The 19005-nt window shown below is 31.3% G+C and overlaps 3 protein-coding genes across 3 annotated transcripts; 2 read left to right on the forward strand and 1 right to left on the reverse strand.

Annotated features, from left to right (window-relative positions):
* The first annotated feature begins 1398 nt into the window (after positions 1-1398).
* On the forward strand, positions 1399-3057 carry LOC130954505 (NAC transcription factor 25-like). Its single transcript, XM_057881251.1, has 3 exons — positions 1399-1629; positions 1701-2038; positions 2309-3057. Exons 1-3 carry the CDS (start codon positions 1467-1469, stop codon positions 2837-2839), a joined length of 1032 nt encoding a protein of 343 aa, XP_057737234.1. The 5' UTR covers positions 1399-1466; the 3' UTR covers positions 2840-3057.
* A 4777-nt stretch (positions 3058-7834) lies between these two features.
* LOC130954531 (enoyl-CoA delta isomerase 2, peroxisomal-like) lies at positions 7835-8729 on the forward strand. The gene has a single exon (XM_057881281.1). It carries the CDS (start codon positions 7912-7914, stop codon positions 8638-8640), a length of 729 nt encoding a protein of 242 aa, XP_057737264.1. The 5' UTR covers positions 7835-7911; the 3' UTR covers positions 8641-8729.
* A 4170-nt stretch (positions 8730-12899) lies between these two features.
* LOC130956502 (serine carboxypeptidase-like 31) lies at positions 12900-16562 on the reverse strand. Its single transcript, XM_057883554.1, has 9 exons — positions 16277-16562; positions 15931-16038; positions 15600-15695; positions 15405-15497; positions 15221-15303; positions 14257-14526; positions 14043-14173; positions 13285-13386; positions 12900-13203 (listed from the first exon to the last, which is right to left on the reverse strand). The coding sequence occupies exons 1-9, from the start codon at positions 16560-16562 to the stop codon at positions 12945-12947; spliced, it is 1428 nt and encodes a 475-aa protein (XP_057739537.1). The 3' UTR covers positions 12900-12944.
* Between the last annotated feature and the right edge of the window lie 2443 nt (positions 16563-19005).

Genomic DNA, 19005 nt, shown 5'->3' on the forward strand with positions numbered 1-19005 from the left:
GATTTAGTTATGAATAAGTTACATATTCTTCCCTTTTACGTGTGTGGAGAACGTGCCGTAATTTCTTCTTCTCCAGCAGTCTCTTTCACTCTTTTCGAATTGACGCTGCGAATATCACCACTATTCGCCGTCTAAAATGCAACCCGATGCCACCCAGCTGTCCAAAAGCGTCCGATGAAGACACCCCTTCATGCACGTTGCGTCCATCGCGCAGTCCAAAACCGCTATGACCGCCGCCGCCTTCAACGACGTGGCGGCCTGAATCCTCCTAGCCCTCGCTGTAGCACTCGCCGGAAAGGCCAATGGCAACGGCGGCCACAAGAGCCCCCTGTGTCCGTGTGGTTTTCCTGTCTGGCTTGGCGTTCGTCATTTTCATGACGACGGTTATCCAACCTGCGATAAAGCTGGTGGCGCGGAGGTGCTCGTGGAAGCATGATACGATGGACGAGATGTATATCTGCTTAACCCTCGCCGGAGTGATGGTATCGGGATTCGTGACGGATTTGATCGGGATCCACTCGATCTTTAGCGCATTCGTGTTTGGATTGACAATTCCGAAGGGAGGGGTTTTCGTGGAGTGGTTGATAAAGAGGATCGAGGATTTTGTGTCCGAGTTGTTGATGTTGTTGTACTTCGCTTCGAGTGGGTTGAAGACTGACGACTTTAGATGCTTGATGTTCAATTTACTAGGTATGTAGATGATTATTTTAATTCTTAATTGGATGGTTATTTTGTTTGATTAAGTTTAAGTATATACAATTAACAAATGTTAGATAGTCATTTCACTAGGTAGTCAGATGATTATTTTAATAACTACGTAGATAGTTGTTTGATGGCCAGTGAAAGAGCTTCTAACACTGGAGAGGTGGGATGATTATTGATGAGGATGGGATAGTAGATGATTGGGAGAAGGGGAGAAAGAAGGTATTTGAGTAAATTCAATCGGTAAATTAAGGTTGAGATGGTTAATTTTTTAAAATAACTGTTTGAAAATTTTTTTTCCTTAAATTTGGTCAAATTTAAAATCCATAGTACATATTGTCAATATTTCTTATTGTCTCTTTAACGAAATTCATTCTAAAATTCATTTATAAACATATTTATTTAAAATATTTTAAAGTGTAGATACTCGTATAAAATATTTTTTTATAAAGATAATAATTAAAAATTAATTATTAAATCAACCATTACATATAATTAAATTGATAATTGATCTTTTATACGTGGATGAGAGAATTTATTTACGGAAACAAAATTACTAAATTCCCATAGACACCTAAGCATTGGTGGTGTAGTAATAGGATGGATTTGATTGGGCACACGTGTGACAGCGGGTATTTTGCTGGATTTGCACGTGTGAGGAAGGCACCTCCCTTGGTCCGTTGGTACATTTATCTGTACCACAAAGTCCCATATACACTGATGAATACTCATCTATCTGATCCTACCCCACCCACGCATCACGCATGGATTCATGTCAACCCCAACTCCCACCGGGATTCAGGTTCCACCCAACCGACGAAGAACTCATCGTTCACTACCTCAAGCGAAAAGCTTCCTCTGCTCCTCTCCCCGTCGCCATCATCGCCGACGTTGATCTCTACAAGTTCGACCCATGGGAGCTTCCAAGTACCAATCCTAAATCATTCATCTCAACTTTCTTCTTTCCTTCTCATCTTTTAACATCTATCCATATACAGGTAAGGCCACGTTTGGGGAGCAAGAATGGTATTTCTTTAGTCCGAGGGATCGCAAGTATCCGAATGGGGCTCGCCCAAACAGAGCAGCTACGTCCGGATATTGGAAGGCCACCGGCACTGATAAGCCTATTATTGCGTCTGATGGCCAACACCGACTCGGCGTCAAGAAAGCTCTCGTTTTCTATGGCGGCAAGCCTCCTAAAGGGGTCAAAACCAATTGGATCATGCACGAATATAGACTCACTACTACTCATAACAATAATTCTATCTCATCAAAGTCTTTTCCTTCTCTTCCTTCTCACCTTCCTTCCTCCAATCAGAAGAATAATTCCTTGAGGGTATCTATCGTTCATTTCTTTCTTACACACATATTTTATTTGGATATCACTTATTTATCAACTTAATTTTTTCAGTCTAATAATTTAATAATATATTTTATTTTATATTTTTAAAAATCAATAAATAATTATGATCACAAAAAATAAATTTTAATAGTTCTCTAACATTCTTCTTAAAGATATTTTGCTACAGTTTGATATTTTCGATTAAGCTCTTTTAAATAGTTAACTTTATTGTTTGTTTGGTTGGTTTTATTATTATTATTATAGCTTGATGATTGGGTGTTGTGCCGAATATATGAAAAAAGCAACCGTGGCAATTTTGCAAGAACAGCGTTGATGGAGCACCATGATCATGATGATGATGATGACAATAATAAGGATCAGCTTTCCGCGGAAACAACGAGTATGATAGAAAACATGTCCACCATGAGTCAGAATTCCAAGCCCACACAACATTATGGACCATTGCTGGTTCAAAACGATGACAACTTCTTCGATGGAATCTTAGCCGCTGATCATCAAAATCATCAACATCACAACTTGCCAATGAAGAGGACACTGGTGAATATGAATAATTCAGAGTTTTGGAATGAGACAAACAAGAGGTTCCATTGTGATCTCAATAACAACACTAACACTGTTGCTAATAATGATGAGGATAACAGTTCCTTTGTTTCACTGCTTAGCCATAATCAGATTCCTCATCCTACTAACAATGCTTCTCTTCTTGGCCCTACTGTTGCTGATGGTGTTTTCAGGCAACACTTTCAACTTCAAACAATTAATTGGAACTTATAAATTATATTCTCATCTGACTAGCTAGCTAGCTATATATTATTATATGTAGTGTGATCAGAGTGGTCTAATATCATTGATTATATATACAGTACATGTAATTAGCTATTTTATTGCCACTTTTCTATTTGAAGCTTAATTAATTAAGCTATACAATGTTTGTATACAAAATATACTATTCTATGATGTAAGTATACCTATATACCAAGCTTATACAAAATTAGCTCTTGCATTTTGAGTAGTGAATATGGTGCCTCTAGTTAATTTACTATGTTAGCTTTAATTTCTCCGATATTGTTAACAAAAATGTTAGGGGATATAATTTGGAAAGAGCAATGCTAGGGGCAGAACATTTGGAATTGGTAGCCATCAATTAGCCATCAATGATGATTTGATGGTGTGAGATTGGTGTGAAATTTCATCCAATGGTTCACCTTTTTCTGTTGGTTACATGCTGAATAAAATGCAATAAAATTGCTGTCCCATAGATTTTTCCATTTAAAAATTATAGATAACTATAACTTGTTTTCTTTTGTTTTTTTATATTTACTAATTACTGTTTGAATAAACATATAATATTAATTAAATTGAATAAGATAAATTTAAATTATTATTTTTCTAGTATTATTTACCGTGAATAACTAACGTTTAACAACATCCAAATCAAAGACACACAGGGGCGGAACTAGATAAAATATTAGAGGGGGGCCAAAAATATTTATCCAATAAACTAAGACTAAAATAAAATTTTAAGGGGGGGCTAAACTAAAATTTACATATAATTTACATGTAAAAAATTAAAATTAAGGGGGGCCATCGCCCCCCTTTCCCACCACCTAGCTTCGCCCCTGAAGACACATGCATGCAATAATTATTATTATTTTTATTAAAATTTTTAATTTTTTTTTAGTTTAATAATTTAGTAGTATATTTTTAGTTTATATTCTAATCAGTATTAACTAATTATCTATTAAAATCAATAAATTTTACTTTCTTTCTAATTCTACTGACCTTCTAATAATATTTTTCAAGTGAATAATTATTATACATGTATGCTTTAATTTCAGATAAGATAATTGGTCTTATTTGTGTGTGTATGTTGAAAGAGAAAATGTTGAAACAGACAGAGTATAAGAACAACTAATTCTATCCATTATCTGCCATACAAGAAGCCAAGGGAAGAAAAGAAGTATTATTAAATATATTACACTCAATGTTCATTGTCGATACTCGATCCTAAAAGAGAAAGAATATGGAGCTAATGACCTAAGCGTACAATGTGTACAATAAAAATTTAGAAAGTATTAGAGATATGATTATTAGTGTTACATTATTCTATTAGGTTACGTTTTTTGGATGAATGATTTTAGGATATGGTATTAGAGTTCCAGATTCGGAATGTCAAGAGTTCGAACTTTGGTGAACTCAAAATTAGCTTTTTAAACCATTGGTTCCTAGCACTACTCATCCTAAAATGATACCACTTAGAAAAGTAAAAAAAGTAAAGGGCTATATTGATGGGATTGTGACAATACAAATAATAAATTCCAATAACGGGGAGATGAGATTGAAGCCTTTAGCTAGTAATGGTGAAAAAAAGTATCTTTTTGACACGAAAGTTTCAAATTATAAAGTTATTAAAATTATGATTTCGAAAGGAGAATTTTTCTCCCATATTTAAATATTTATTTATCAACTTAAATTTTTAAAATAAATAATTTTATAATACGATATTAGAAATATAACAAAAAAAATTAAAATCAGTCTTTATTGAAAAAAAAAGACATAAAATAAATAAAAAAATCTAGATAAAATTTATATATTTTTTTTTAAATAAATATACACATAAAAGATATGTTAAATATCATTATTCACGTGCTACTGGTTAATCAGTCAAAATTAAATTATTTTTCAAAAGTTATTATTAGAGTCAAAAGGTATGAAGGTATTATTATTGCGGTCATAGGATGATGCTGAACTCTACTCTTATTTTATGGAATTGGATAGCATAGCAGAAAACAGTGCATGTCCCATGTTCCTTAATAATATTGAGTCTCAATAAATTGTGTGACTGTTGAGTGGGAATCTTCACATCGCTAGCCAGCTCCATGATGCGGCGGCCACCACATCGATTCCAGAAACTAATTTTAGTTAATGGATTGTATCAACACTTAATTTTGATGTGACATATTAAATACCAAAACTATATATAAATTCAAATGAACCATATTCGTCTCCTTGGTGTCCCACTCATCGCACAATCATATCTTATCAACAATTCAGCTCGACAATTTTTATGAACGAAACTATTATTCGTAGATTAAAAATTAGTTATTAATATATTTATATATAAATATATATAATTTAATTTATTTTTAATATATATTTATATTTTAATACATATTTGATATTAATATTAATATACATATAATATAATTATTTTATTAAATATATATTAAAAATTAATTATTAAATTAATTATTTATATAAAATATATTAAAATATAAAATACAAATACATATAAATATACATTAAAAAATACTATATATATAAAAGTTAATTATCATATATTATTAGTATAAAATAATTTTATACGTGTATTTAAGTATATAATACTATATTAATAAAAATAACTATTTTTTATATTGATTATATAAATAATTATTTAAAAAATAGATATAATTAAATAACTGTATATTAAAATTAAATTTATATTTATTTTGTATTTTATAGAAATAGCTAAACTCTAACATATCATATTAAAATTAAAATTAAGTAAGTCAGAATTTTTTCGTGCTAATAAATTATTTAAACATGTTATTTTTGAAAGATATGAACTTGAAATAAATATTTTCAAAGCGAAAAAAAAAGTTGGTGGCTGCGGTGCAGCCAAATAAAAAGATGAAAATATTCACAAAGGATTATTAGTTAGTATGATAAGAGAAGATTAGCGGCTAACTTTTCTACCTAATGACGTTTGATTATTCCGGGTCATAATCGTGTATTTGATTTAATTGATTATTATATATAAAGATTAGATTTGTTGATTAAAAGGCCAGCTCTTCAGTGTGATATGTTTTATCATTTTTCCTATATAGCTCTGTAATGTATCGCCATTGCATTGGCTCCTTAGAAAGCACCAAACTTAGTTGTCGACTTATCCCTTTCGTTGAATATAAGAATATCTCTAATGTATCGATATATCATTGGTTATTAAAATGGGACCAAAATTTATTGTTTAATATGTATAACATTTTGAAACTAATTTATGTATTTGAGTGTTCTGACCTAGCAATCATCTCACTTGATATGATATGATGAGAAGATGTATTGTAAAATAATGCTATAAGCTTAATTACTTTACATACCAATATGTACTTCTTTCTTCTTAGTTAGTTGTTGCGCTCTAATTGATTAGTGAGAGATATGTGAGGGTGAGATTAGAACATATATAACAAGTCAAATCATATTTTAAGACATTTTCATGTGGCAAATTATATTTTCAGAAGATTATAGGTTTAATTTTTATGAATAATAGTATATAAAAGTCAACCATTTATCTTATAATAAAACAAAATTAAATGTTTGAACATCTTTTTTATATAGTGATAATATATACACAAGATTTTAAAAATTTTATATTTATATATAGGTGGAAACTCATGTGAAAACTGTTAGATGAAAATGTAGTCAAATCAGTTAAATTATTTAACGTCTCTCAAATATCAACTTCACGTGAAGTGTGAAATTGACTGCACCTGAAATTTCACCTTATATATATTATCTTTTAAATTCATAATAATTAATAAGATGTTTTTTAAATAATCTGGATGTGTTTATAAAACAATCTATCTAAATGAATAGATTTTTAAGTAATGAGAAGTTTATTTTATTGAATTAGAGCACTTGGTCATAGCATGAGAAAAGAAGGGATTTTCCTACAAAACATAAAACTGATGATGATCTAAGATTTTCTCTGAGAAGATACTGAAATTAAGCTAGTTGAAATAAACCTAATAAATAGATTGGTAATGGCAATGCATTCAAGTTGTGCACAATTGTTTTTCTTTAAGCAACCTTTTAAGTTCAAGTTCTATGAAAGTATGAATCTAAAAATTGTTCGTTGATACAGCTAGTTCACCATGATGTTGATATTTTCAGCTTGAGCAGAATTTTAATTTATTTATTTGTTCTTTTTCTTTTAAAAGAAATTGATTCTCTTCTTCCCCTTGCTCCCTCTTTGCTGTTGTTGTTGTTTTTTTCTTTTTTTTGTAGTATTATGGAGGCCCAAAGGCCTAAACTATATAAAGCGGGAGCAGGTTAAGGATGAGGCCCATATAGGAGAACATTGGGCCCTTATGGTGGTGTATTTTTCGGACAAAATGTACCCTGGATTTTTAAAATGATTTTTTATTTAAATGCATACTACCCACAACAAAATTATAGAATTGTGGTCCAACTGCATTCATTTTTATGAGGGTAGCTGCATCCGTATAACCAGCACATGTATATTAATTGAATTCCGCTCTAAAGTTAATGGAGTATTTGTACACTGTATATAATAGGTTATTTATTTAGCTCAATATGAGTTAAAAAATAAACATTTAAGATAAAATATTATTAATTTTTCGAACACAATATATTCATATTATCTAGATAATAAACATCTGATATCCTATTGAATCAAATATCTCTAAATTCCCAATGTACACATTAAACAGATACTTCATTGGCTCCCTATAATTTCTTATATTAATTATTGAGATTGAAAAGAGATTGGGTTTTAAAAAAGAAAAAGTTATAGAGAGGCAGTAACTTTATTAAATTCTGGCCAACATGTAACTAAAAAAAAAAATAGATTATTGTATAAAATCTCACACCATTAAAATTATTATTGATAATTATTTAATGATTACAAATCACAAAAATTTCTGTACTTATAGAACTTCTCTTTAAAATTTAATATTAATATTAATTTAACTAATTAAATTCAAAGATTAGAGAAGGGACTATACGAAACTCACTTTGTAGATGTAGTAGTTATTACGAAAACTCATTCAAAGTAAGAGATAGAAATGTGTTCTCTCGAGAAGCGTGGGACCCTTTTCATTCTCACTCTCACCGGCGCCGACGGTGACGACCAACACCGCCTAGGCCCGCAGGTCATCGCCTCCCTCCTCTCCACCCTCTCCCGCATCGCCGCCGAAGCCATCCCGGGATCTGTTCTCATCACCACCGCACACGGCAGGTACTACTCCACCGGCTTCGACCTCATCTGGGCTCGGAAGGCCGAATCCGGCGCCGCCGCCGCCAATCGCCTCCAGTCCATGGTCAATTCCCTGAAGCCCGTCGCAGCAGCTCTGATGTCTCTCCCGATGCCGACAATCGCCGCCCTAAACGGCCACGCAGCCGCGGCTGGTTTCCTTTTGGCGATCTGCCACGACTACGTGCTGATGAGGAGCGACGTCGGCGTGCTGTACATGCCGGAGGTGGACCTAGGGCTTCCGCTGCCGGACTACTTCGCGGCGATGTTCAGGTCGAAGATAAGATCCCCGACTGTGATGCGGGAGGTGGTGATGAGCGGCGTGAAGGTGAAGGCAGGGGAGGGGCTGAAGATGGGGATGGTGGATTCGGCGCACGATAGTGCGGAGAGCGTGGTGGAGGCTAGCATGCGCCTTGCGGAAAAGCTATCTCGTAGGAAATGGGTGGGTGACGTGTATGCTGACATAAGAAAGAGCTTGTATCCCGATGCTTGTGCCGTTTTGGATTTACCCCTCAAACCTCTTTTGGTTTCTAAGATCTGAAATCTACACTCTCCATTTTATTTTCTTACTTGTTACCGTACTACTTTCAAGTATTATTAGAATGAATAATATTTGTTTATGAAACTGTATCATATGATGTGATAGCATGAATAATGTTAAATTATTGTTGAAAGCCCTACAAAAAAGAAAAAGCAAGAGAAAGGAAACATTATCTAATTTAAGGAGGATTGGATTTTGGATACTTATTAGTTCCTCTTCTCGTACATAAATTCTAAGATATGTCGTTTTTACGTAGCATTAAATATCATGCGATGCCATGGCCGGAATAATGGAAGTGATATCTTAGTATCTATCGTTACACCTAAATTATAATTTGATCTTTAATATTTTAAATATATTTAATATTATTTTACCGTTAAATTTGATATAAATAATTAGTATGTATTTAATTTTAATAAATAAATAAAATTGATTTACCAATTATCACTAATTTAAAAAAAATTGTTAATTATTCAAGTCAAATTTAATGATAATATAACATTTAACTTATTTAAATTTTTTGGATTAAAATAAAATATTTAAAATTTAAAGACTAAATTAAAGAATTTTGCTAGAAAACCAGTTAAGAATATAACAAGTGGAGTTAACTAGTAGTGAAAAAATAGGGCAATTTACCCAAATAAGTAAAGTAGATGAAATCTTACTCAAATACACAAAACAGAAACATGTTACATGCATGTGCAATTTTCTATTTTTATATAATCCGTGGTTGCCTAAAACGGATTATGATTGTTTTGTGTTGTGTGTAAACCGTGGCAAGTAGCCACGGATTACGAAGGGAAGAAGGAAGCCATAAACCGTAGCAGACTCCCACGGTTTACGAAGATAGCTAGATGGTGATAAAACGTTGTGGGAGGGAGAGAGAGAGGGACTGATATACTGATAAGTAGTATCCATTAGAAGAATTTCAGAATTTGAGTGAAAAAAAAAAAAGACAGAATTTCAATCATATGATGAGTGAGTGGGCTCCTATCAAATTTTGTTTGCTTAATATAGTGTGAAAGAACATAATTCTGATTGAAGTTTATTTGCATTAGTGGTTAGCACCATTAGCATGCTATATGCATGAGTTGAACTACACTTTTTTTACTTACATAGAATAGAAGCCTTGAGGAATGGAATTTTTTTTTTTATAAAGTTTAAATACCAATGGCGTATTTATTGTCAATGGGGACATGATTTGATTTTGGATTGGGATGAGTATTCTGCTTAATATAAACTCGTGTATAAAATAAAAATAGTAACTAAATAATGAATCTTTAAAGGATTCTTGATTTAAAACTTTATTACTTGAATATGAAATATATTGTATATCAACTTCATATTTACAGAAGTTTAAATTCATATATTTTCTTCTAGTGATTTTTCAGAAGCATTTTAATTCGTAAAATTAAGATAAAAGAGACTTTTGAAGACTAAGGAATCCTTTAAATGTGATCCTTTATTTAGTTTTTTATTATAATAATTTAAAAAAATTGAAATAAATACATTTAAATAGATTTAGTGTCTTTTTAAAATTAAATACATATTCAAAATACAAACTAAATAAAACTGAAATTTAAAATTTAAAATTTCTGTTTTAGTTCTAGCATTTTTAATTATTAAAAGATTATCATTTAAATATACATCAAAAAATTATATTTAGTAAAATTAAAGATTTTAATTTTAAAATCCAAAAAATAAATCTTAAGGGTTTTAATTATTAACCCGCACATCTAAAATCCTACAAGAGATCATATTTTGAACTAATATGTTAGATATATTTTTATTAAATAAGATCTAAAAAATTTAGCTTAATTATTCATTTTAATTATTTTAAAACCATTAATAAAAAAATAAGAAATATTAGATACGTTTTTATCCAATAAGATATAAAAAAATTAATTTTTTTTCTTTTTTTTCACTCAAATTCTGAAACTCTTCTAATGGATACTACTGATCAGTATATCAGTCCCTCTCCCTCTCCCTCCCACAATGTTTTATCACCATCTAGCCATCTTCATAAACCGTGAGAACCTGCCACGGTTTATGGCTTCCTTCTTCTCTTCGTAATCCGTGGCTACTTGCCACGGTTTACACACAACACAAAACAATCATAATCCGTCTTAGACAGCCACGGTTTATGTAAAAATTAAAAACTGTGGTTGCTTCCCACGGATTACATAGAAATGAAAAATTGCACATATACATAACATGTTTCTATTTTGTGTATTTGAGTAAAGATTTTATCTACTTTATTTATTTGAGTAAATTGCCCGAAAAAATAGGTTAGTTACCAAAAAAAATAATAATAACTATCTACTATCCTAATTTTTAGAATTTTAAAATTAAAAATAAAAGGAGGTTGGCTTGAATTGGTTTATATTATAGTTGACTCCTTAAATTCTTTTTTTAAATTAAAATTTGATTTAAAAATTAAATAGTAAAATAATATTTTATTCTTATTTAATTTTATTTAAAATAAAAAAATGGCAATACTATTTGAGAAAAAAATTAAGAGTATTCATATTTCAAAACTAATTATTTGTCACTATAAATAAATAATTTTTAAGGACCACCAAAATAAATATAGTAAATAAAACACGAGAAACATTGTCTGGTCTATATTATTCATTAGTGTTATACATACAATAATATACTATGAAATCTTTCATTCTAAGAAAAAAAATGGTGTTATTATGAGCAGTAAGCTTGAGTTGATTTTATTAATGTATGAATATTACTAGTATTTTTAATATTTTCTATTTTATTGGATATTGTATGACATTAATAAATTATAGCTGTATAATAGAATATAAAGAAGTAGTTAATATAATTTTTTTCTTTTTAATTATATATAGTTATACTTTTTGTCTATGTAAAGATGTGATTTTTTACTAATATAATAGACACATTTTTTTTGTAGCTTGCATAACAAAATCTTCATTTTTCTACTAAGAAATCTGCCGCTCAAAACAGATTTCATCATATTTTTACATGAAGATGAAATTCGAGACCAAATTGAAAAAAAAATCATGAACACTTCAAAAATATAATGCTTCATGTGTATAGAGCCTCAGGCCTTATGTTCTATGGAGAATATGAACCGGAAGAAGCTAGAACCTTCTCAAGGAAACTACTATATTATTTTCAGCTGGAAAAACTAATAATGGAGATGAAAGACAGGTATTTGCACATTCCTCCCTCATGACACATATGTTAGAATGCTTATGGCTAAGACTGCAATCATAATCCATGTTGCAGTATTGCTATATGGAGACTGAGGTAATTGAGGGAAAGAAGAGCGACTTCCTTGAACAACTATGTGAATTGTCAAATCCTAGTAAGAATCTCTATTTGTCATGCTTCAAAGTCTTTGAGATGTTCTACAATAACTCTTCAAATAGATTTGACTCTAACATATAATTATCTAAATCGAATCGGTAATCGATTTAACCGATAAATCACAGATTAAATTAATTGATTGGATCGTAATTAAATAATTAAATAATTATATAAAATTTATTTTTTTATTTCTATAATAAATATTTTTTTCTTTAATTTTATTTTATATTAAATTAATTATTATTTTTAAATTTTAATTACTCATCAATTAGTTTATATTTATTATACTCTTTAAATATTTATAAAAAAAATAACAATCATAGAAATAAAAAATATATTGTAATTAAAAAAATATTGTTTTTCTTTAAATTTATAAATATAATTTAATTTTATTTACGTAATATATTTAATAAAAATTATGTATAAAATTAATATTTTTTAATTTAACTTAATTTAATTTGACTGGATCAATTTAAACCGATTTTAAATATATTTTATCTGATTTGATTAAATTTGGCCGAATTAATTATTTAACTAGTTTAAATAATGACTCAACTCAGGATTAATGACCGAGTGACCAAGTTTCTAATCAAATCGAGTCGGTTTAATAACTATGTTCTACGTTGTTAGAGCATATAAAAAGAGTAATTTACCATTCTCTCCCTCCATTGCCAAACAAGACACTAGTCACAAAAAACTCATCAATTTACCTTCCTCTTCCTCTTTGAAGAATAATATTAATTAGACTACTTCCAAAAATAATGCATACAAAATGCTCTTTTTGGCTTTTAAGTGTAACCACATTATTGGAATGAGAATGCTAATGTATTGATATATAGGTGACTAATTATATAAAGACGGCGACATAAACACGTGTTATGTTAAATAATAGTTACATTATTGGTAACATATATATAGTAATAGTAGTAATTGGCATAATAATAAAAAAAAGGGGTTGGTCATGTAGATCTAGTAGAGGGTGGAGATTGTCCAAGAAGGAAGGAAGAGAAGAATGCAAGTGAATTGCTTGGTTTGAAAGAAGGGACAGCATGGCCAGCTCCTCGAAATGTTGCAAAAGTGAGACCCTCGTATTCTTGATACCACCCACTAACCTGTTTCTCATGGTACCATGGCCTCCATTGCTTAGTGATTCCCAAACCCAGAATACTTAAGCTGTATCTTGTAGAAAGCACTGGCACTCTTCCATCTGTGTCTCCACTGCAATAATAATAATAATAATAACAATAATCATTCCTAGTTTCTTACTTAATATACTTTATTTAATTTAATTTAATTTACCTATAAACCCAAATCCTAAGTCCTCCTGAAATAAGCTTCCTGTATATTGGGATAACAGAGGCCTTTGATTTGTTCCAATTCCAACTATTGAATATATCGTTGCTGCATTTTATTAATACTTAAAGCAATATCAGCAAGCTTGTATTTGGTTTAATTCAAAAATACTATTTGCACAGCTACTAAATTAATTATATATTCCTGTATAAATACATATATCATTGGGTGAAGCATATTTTTATTTTTAAAATTTGTTAAAAATTTTAAAAATATTCGTAAATTTTATTTTGTTTTAATTTTGTCTCAGAAGCTTTTTATTTGCATCAAATATATCTCTAGCAGCTATTTTTTTCAAAAAATTTAGGACCAACTTGTTGGGCCGACCGTGGAGAGCTCTCAACAACCGGGGAGACTTCGGGGAGGAATCAAGTGAGAGAACATAAGATGAGAAGACACCACATCTAACTCAAAACCTTAAGATGTCAAGTTAATGGGTCTCTCATCTTATAAACTCCTCACTCTTCCATGCTTTCTTTGATGTGGAATTAACTTCAACACTCCTCACACTTGCAACATTAACACAACTCAGCAACAATTTCACAAGAATAATATTCAACATAAGTAAATCAGACGTAGTTGTCATGCATTATTGTTGGTCTTAAATTTTTTAAAAATTTAACGGTTAGGAGTATATTTAATACAAATTAAAAACTTCAAGAATAAAATTAATGTAAAATAAAATTTAGGATGAGGTGAATTACTTGCAAATAGTCCAATTCTTGAGAATGAGACCATCACTGGCATGGAGAGCTTTCTGAACATCTGCTCTATTGTAAAAGGCTCTGGCATAATTATCCAAGCATGGATCAAAACCTCCCATCATTCTACGCATCTATAGTAATTAATTTCCACGTCCAAATTAGTTACCATGCGTTGGGGAATATGATTTTTTAATGTATGAAAAACATGACTAACCTTGTTCCTAGATGAGTGCTTGATTTGATGATTTGAAAGCGCTGTGGTGGCAAAACAAACAGAGGTGTAGAGGCTATAAATATCAATTTGGTCGTATTGCTTATAAAGTTCATCAAGTCCATCACCACAATCTTTGTTTTTATATGGATCACTGAAGTTACAACTTCTTCTTATTGTTTTGTAGGTTTCATCAGATATCACTGCATGGCTCCAAGCGTAATCAACTTGCCCTAACAAGTCTTCAGGATCAGATGTTTCAGGATTCCCCAACTGTTCAATCAAATATATTATCTTCAAATAGTGGCGGTTTAAATCAGTCGCAATAACAGTGTAAAGAGTTTTACATGAAAAGAGTGTTCCAATCAAATATTCTTCAACTGAAACTTCAAATCATACTTAGCAACAAAAGCAGGTGTAGAATTTTCTCAGCAAACATGCATGTTTAGTAATTTATAGTAGAAATTGATGTGACTTGTGAGCAATAGATATTTTTTCTTAAATGTTGAACAAGAGAAATATTCTTTATGCTCTAACTACTTTCTTTTTTTATTCTCTTATTAAGTAGCGTTTGTTTTGAGGTATCGAGACAGAGATTGAGAGACTGAGACTCAATATCATATTTGTTAGTTCAGAGATTGGTACTAAAATTTCTGTTTCTGTCTCCAAAATTTCAATATTTCAGTACCTCTAAAAAGTGGAGACACTGGAGACTAAAATTTTTAGAGATATATACCTAAAATACCTTCATTTCAACTAATTGATTCCAATTTTACCCTTTGTATAAATTAAATTAAAATTTCATTCTTATTTCAATTTCTGTCTCTCACTTTGCACCAAACTGAATACTGAGATTTATTTCAATCTCTATCTCTTAACCTTAGTCTCTGTCTTTCAGTCTCAGTCTTTTCGCCTCTGTCTCTCCACCAAACGCTTTAATTTTATTAGCACTCATGTAGAATCTTACCAAAATACCCTTGAGATTAATATGAAGGGAAGGGTCATTTTTCCTATCATATATCAGTTCTGCTAGCTCAGGTACATACTTCCCTGAAAAAACATGTGTTTCATGAGTGATCAATTTCTTAGACGTACAAAAATAAATTAAAGAAAGGTCCAAAAATTTCAAAGTATGTTATTAATTTCAGTACCTGCATAGCTCTCTCCTGCAATATAAAATGTGCTTGTTCTATATGATGGAAACTTGAGAAACCAATTGTGCAGAAAATTGTAAGCATCATTAGCTGTTAATTCAAAACAATTGGTGAAAGCACAAAATTAAAATTAATTATCATCACATAATATATGTATGAAATATGGAAGCATACACATTATTAAGCACTGACCTGTGATATCATCATCCAGATTTTCATAGACCATAGTTGAATTTGAGTAGGAAAAGCCTACTCCAACAGGAGATTCCAGGAATAACATGTTGGCTTCTGCATTGTTATTATAAAATAATTTCACACAAACCAAGAACTTTAATTAGATATATGATGGTATGTAGGGACATACATAACACTTGTTTAATTAATTTGTGTGGCTCATGGTCAGAATTTTAATGAAATAGAAAGCAGTGAGGTGGACTGTGACAGAAGGTATATATTATATTATATTATATCATATAATATAATCCATATGATATTTTTTATATTAATTAATATGTGGTGGTACCTTTGTTCCAAGAGTAGTTATTAAATTTAAGGCCCTTGCCATCTGTGTCCACTAAAAATGGACCAATCTCTTGTGTTGCTCCATATCCCACAGAAGAGCACCCAGGACCTGCAACAATAAAGCACCTTGTCACCTTGCCACACAACATTAATTAATTAATTAAGAAATACACCAAATTAAACCATCACCATTTTATTTGAACCTTTTTCAGATAATTTATTGTTTGTTTTGACAATGAGCTTACATAATGAGAATATAATAAACATAAAAACTATTTCAATAATGCAATTGATATCAAAGTTATGCATGTACATGTACATATATGTTGTAGCATTATTATTATTACCTCCATTGAGCCACAGCACCAATGGTTTATCTTGAGGGTTGGTGATGGCTTCAAAAAACCAATAGAAGAGTGCTCTTCCTCCATTATTGGTGTCATCATTAACAGTGACATAACCAGCATAGTGCTTGAAATCTACAAGAGGCTGGCCAGGCAAGTTAGTAACAAGGTCATCAATGGCACTGTTGTTATCTCCTGCTGCTACTATTTCATGTTTCAATGATAGGAAAAGCATTATTATATATATATAACCCAAAGTAGTAGTACTCTCTACTATAATGTTATCCATACTGTATGGAAATTGGAAAAAAACTCACTGCAACAACAAATTAAAATACTATTATAGATTGGTTCCTTTAATTATGATTATTGGAACTTGGTTGATGATGGAAATGAAAGTGAAGAATATAGAGCTATTTATAGTGAGTGAGGAGTACACTGTTAGGGGGTCAGAGTGTCCTACCTGGCAATATATCTTGGTCACTTTTGCTCAAGTTTGATCCATATATTTTGAATATTGATATGATGTTTTTCATGGTTGTTAGGTAGCTTCTACCTTCTAGAGCATTCATGCATGGACACAGGAATGGGTGGATGGAGCCTCCAATATTGGGTGCTTAATTATTTGACTTTTTATAGATATAATAATTATTTATCTATTTTTTTATCGATTTAAATTTTTTAAAGAAATAATTTTATAATATGACATACTTAAAAGAAATCATATTTAAAGGAGTTAAAGATATAATTTTGTAATATATATATATATATATATATATATATAATCATCCATATACTCATAGTTATAAAAATCGAACCGACCTAAGTGGCCGAATGAAAAATTGGTGAATTGGTTTTAAGATTGCTCCATACTGGGTATAGAATCAGAAAAAAAACAGAATCGGCAAAAACTGATTTGACTTTGTTGGTTTTGATACAAATTGGTAAATCAGCAGATTTATGAAATTCAGACTGGTTCGATTTTTTTTTTTTAAACCCTCAAAACCATGTAATTTTTTTTGAAAAAAAAAATCTGATTTTTTGAGGAGCCTCCTTCTCCAACCTACTCTCTTATTCTCAAACGGCAAAGGCTAGAGGCAGAGTTCAAACTTCAATACTTCAAGCCCTCAACCTTCTCACTCTCACAAAGTTTTGCCAACACTGCATGGTCGTCGTTGAGCCTCTTGCCAGCTCCTCTACATCATCGTGCCTCTCACCAGCTCCCTTGCATCAACGTGCCTCTGTCTTTTCTACATCCACCAGTTTGTGGTTCCGTTCTTCTCATCATCCTTATTCAATGTGGCTCGCTTCTTTGTCTCCCTCTTCTATGCGTAGTATGCGCGTCAAGGTATCAACTCTTTTGGAGTCATGGAGGAGAATTTTTTTTATTTTTTTAGTTATTCTATATTAAATTTTAATAATTTAGGTGATTGTTATCTAATAAATTTAATGGAAGATTTTTGTTTTTTTTTTTCTTCTGATTGTTGTTGTTTATATATTGTAACACCTTACCATACTTAATCATATGTTTAAGTCATAAGACTGAGATAGTGAGGTATTACAACCTCTAAGAATAATATATATATATATATATATATATATATATATAATAATAATAATAATAATAATAATAATAATGGAGAAAGAGATGCTTAACTAGGAGCTTTGAAAAACGGGTAAAACAAAATTGCAAAACTCAAAAGCGCAACCCTCAGAAAACGTGGTTACTTGCGTGAGAAGAAAACTAAGGTTCAATAACATATATGAACAGATGATACGAGTAGAGAACCAAGAATACAGCATAACTAGCTCTTGACTCAGCCTGCGAAGGCAAAGCTGGCCGGAGAACATATACGTACATATATATACATAATAATAACCCAAAAGAACATGTTCAAAATCCTAGTTCTCCATAAAACCTCTAGGATGTACATAAACAAAGTATTCATACTTACAAGAAGAGAAACTATACATATATATACATCAAAACAACAAAAGAAGATCCCAAAATAAGCCATTTCGCTGCAGAACCTTCAGACGTCTGCCGAGGAGCCGCTTGACCTGCATCTGAAAAAAATAACAACACAGTGTGGGATGAGAACCGGAGGTTCCCAGCATGGTAAAGGTGCCACGCATATAATATATAAGGTCCTAAGAATGCCAAAGGCAATCCTAGAATGCCGACTCAAATTATAAAGCTTAGATTTCTAAACAGAAGTCATAAAGAGGGGTGGTCTTCTAGGGAATTCTAAACCTAGCTTAAACTTTAACCTTAACTCTAAACCTGTTCACCTTTCCTCCGTACCTCCATTTCCGATGATTTGCATAGACAAAATAAACAGACAAGGCAAGCACAAGTAGAAAACAAGTAGTTCAAGTAACAATTACAACAATTAGCAGAACATAATCAATTAAGCATTCCCAATTAAGGCATAGCAAACAAAGCACACATATGCATATGATGAATGTCTATCCTATTGGCCGTGAGCTCACGTGTCGGTTACTTTGTCAGAACCCAACACATCTGGTAGCTAACCCAGACATTGGTCTCTAGGTTACGCATCTTCAGGAGGATCATAAACGAAGGAGAGCGCCTTTCCACCTTCTCCTGGAGGTTTCACGAAAGAGAGTGCCTTTCCACATCGAAGGAGTGTATCTTTCCGCCTTGCAACCAGAAAAGAACGTGGGGGATACAATACGAAGGAGAGTGTCTTTCCACCTTCCCCACATCC

This window comes from Arachis stenosperma, chromosome 10, assembly GCF_014773155.1.
Source record: "Arachis stenosperma cultivar V10309 chromosome 10, arast.V10309.gnm1.PFL2, whole genome shotgun sequence".
Taxonomy (NCBI): Eukaryota; Viridiplantae; Streptophyta; class Magnoliopsida; order Fabales; family Fabaceae; genus Arachis; species Arachis stenosperma.

Coding starts and splice junctions, on each gene's coding strand:
- LOC130954505 (XM_057881251.1), top strand. CDS start 1,467: ATGGATTCATGTCAACCCCAACTCCCACCGGGATTCAGGTTCCACCCA. Junction 1,630..1,700: donor CGACCCATGGGAGCTTCCAA/GTACCAATCCTA, acceptor ATCCATATACAG/GTAAGGCCACGTTTGGGGAG. Junction 2,039..2,308: donor AGAAGAATAATTCCTTGAGG/GTATCTATCGTT, acceptor TTATTATTATAG/CTTGATGATTGGGTGTTGTG.
- LOC130954531 (XM_057881281.1), top strand. CDS start 7,912: ATGTGTTCTCTCGAGAAGCGTGGGACCCTTTTCATTCTCACTCTCACC.
- LOC130956502 (XM_057883554.1), bottom strand. CDS start 16,562: ATGGATAACATTATAGTAGAGAGTACTACTACTTTGGGTTATATATAT. Junction 15,696..15,930: donor TAACTACTCTTGGAACAAAG/GTACCACCACAT, acceptor ATAACAATGCAG/AAGCCAACATGTTATTCCTG. Junction 14,527..15,220: donor TTAATCTCAAGGGTATTTTG/GTAAGATTCTAC, acceptor TTGATTGAACAG/TTGGGGAATCCTGAAACATC.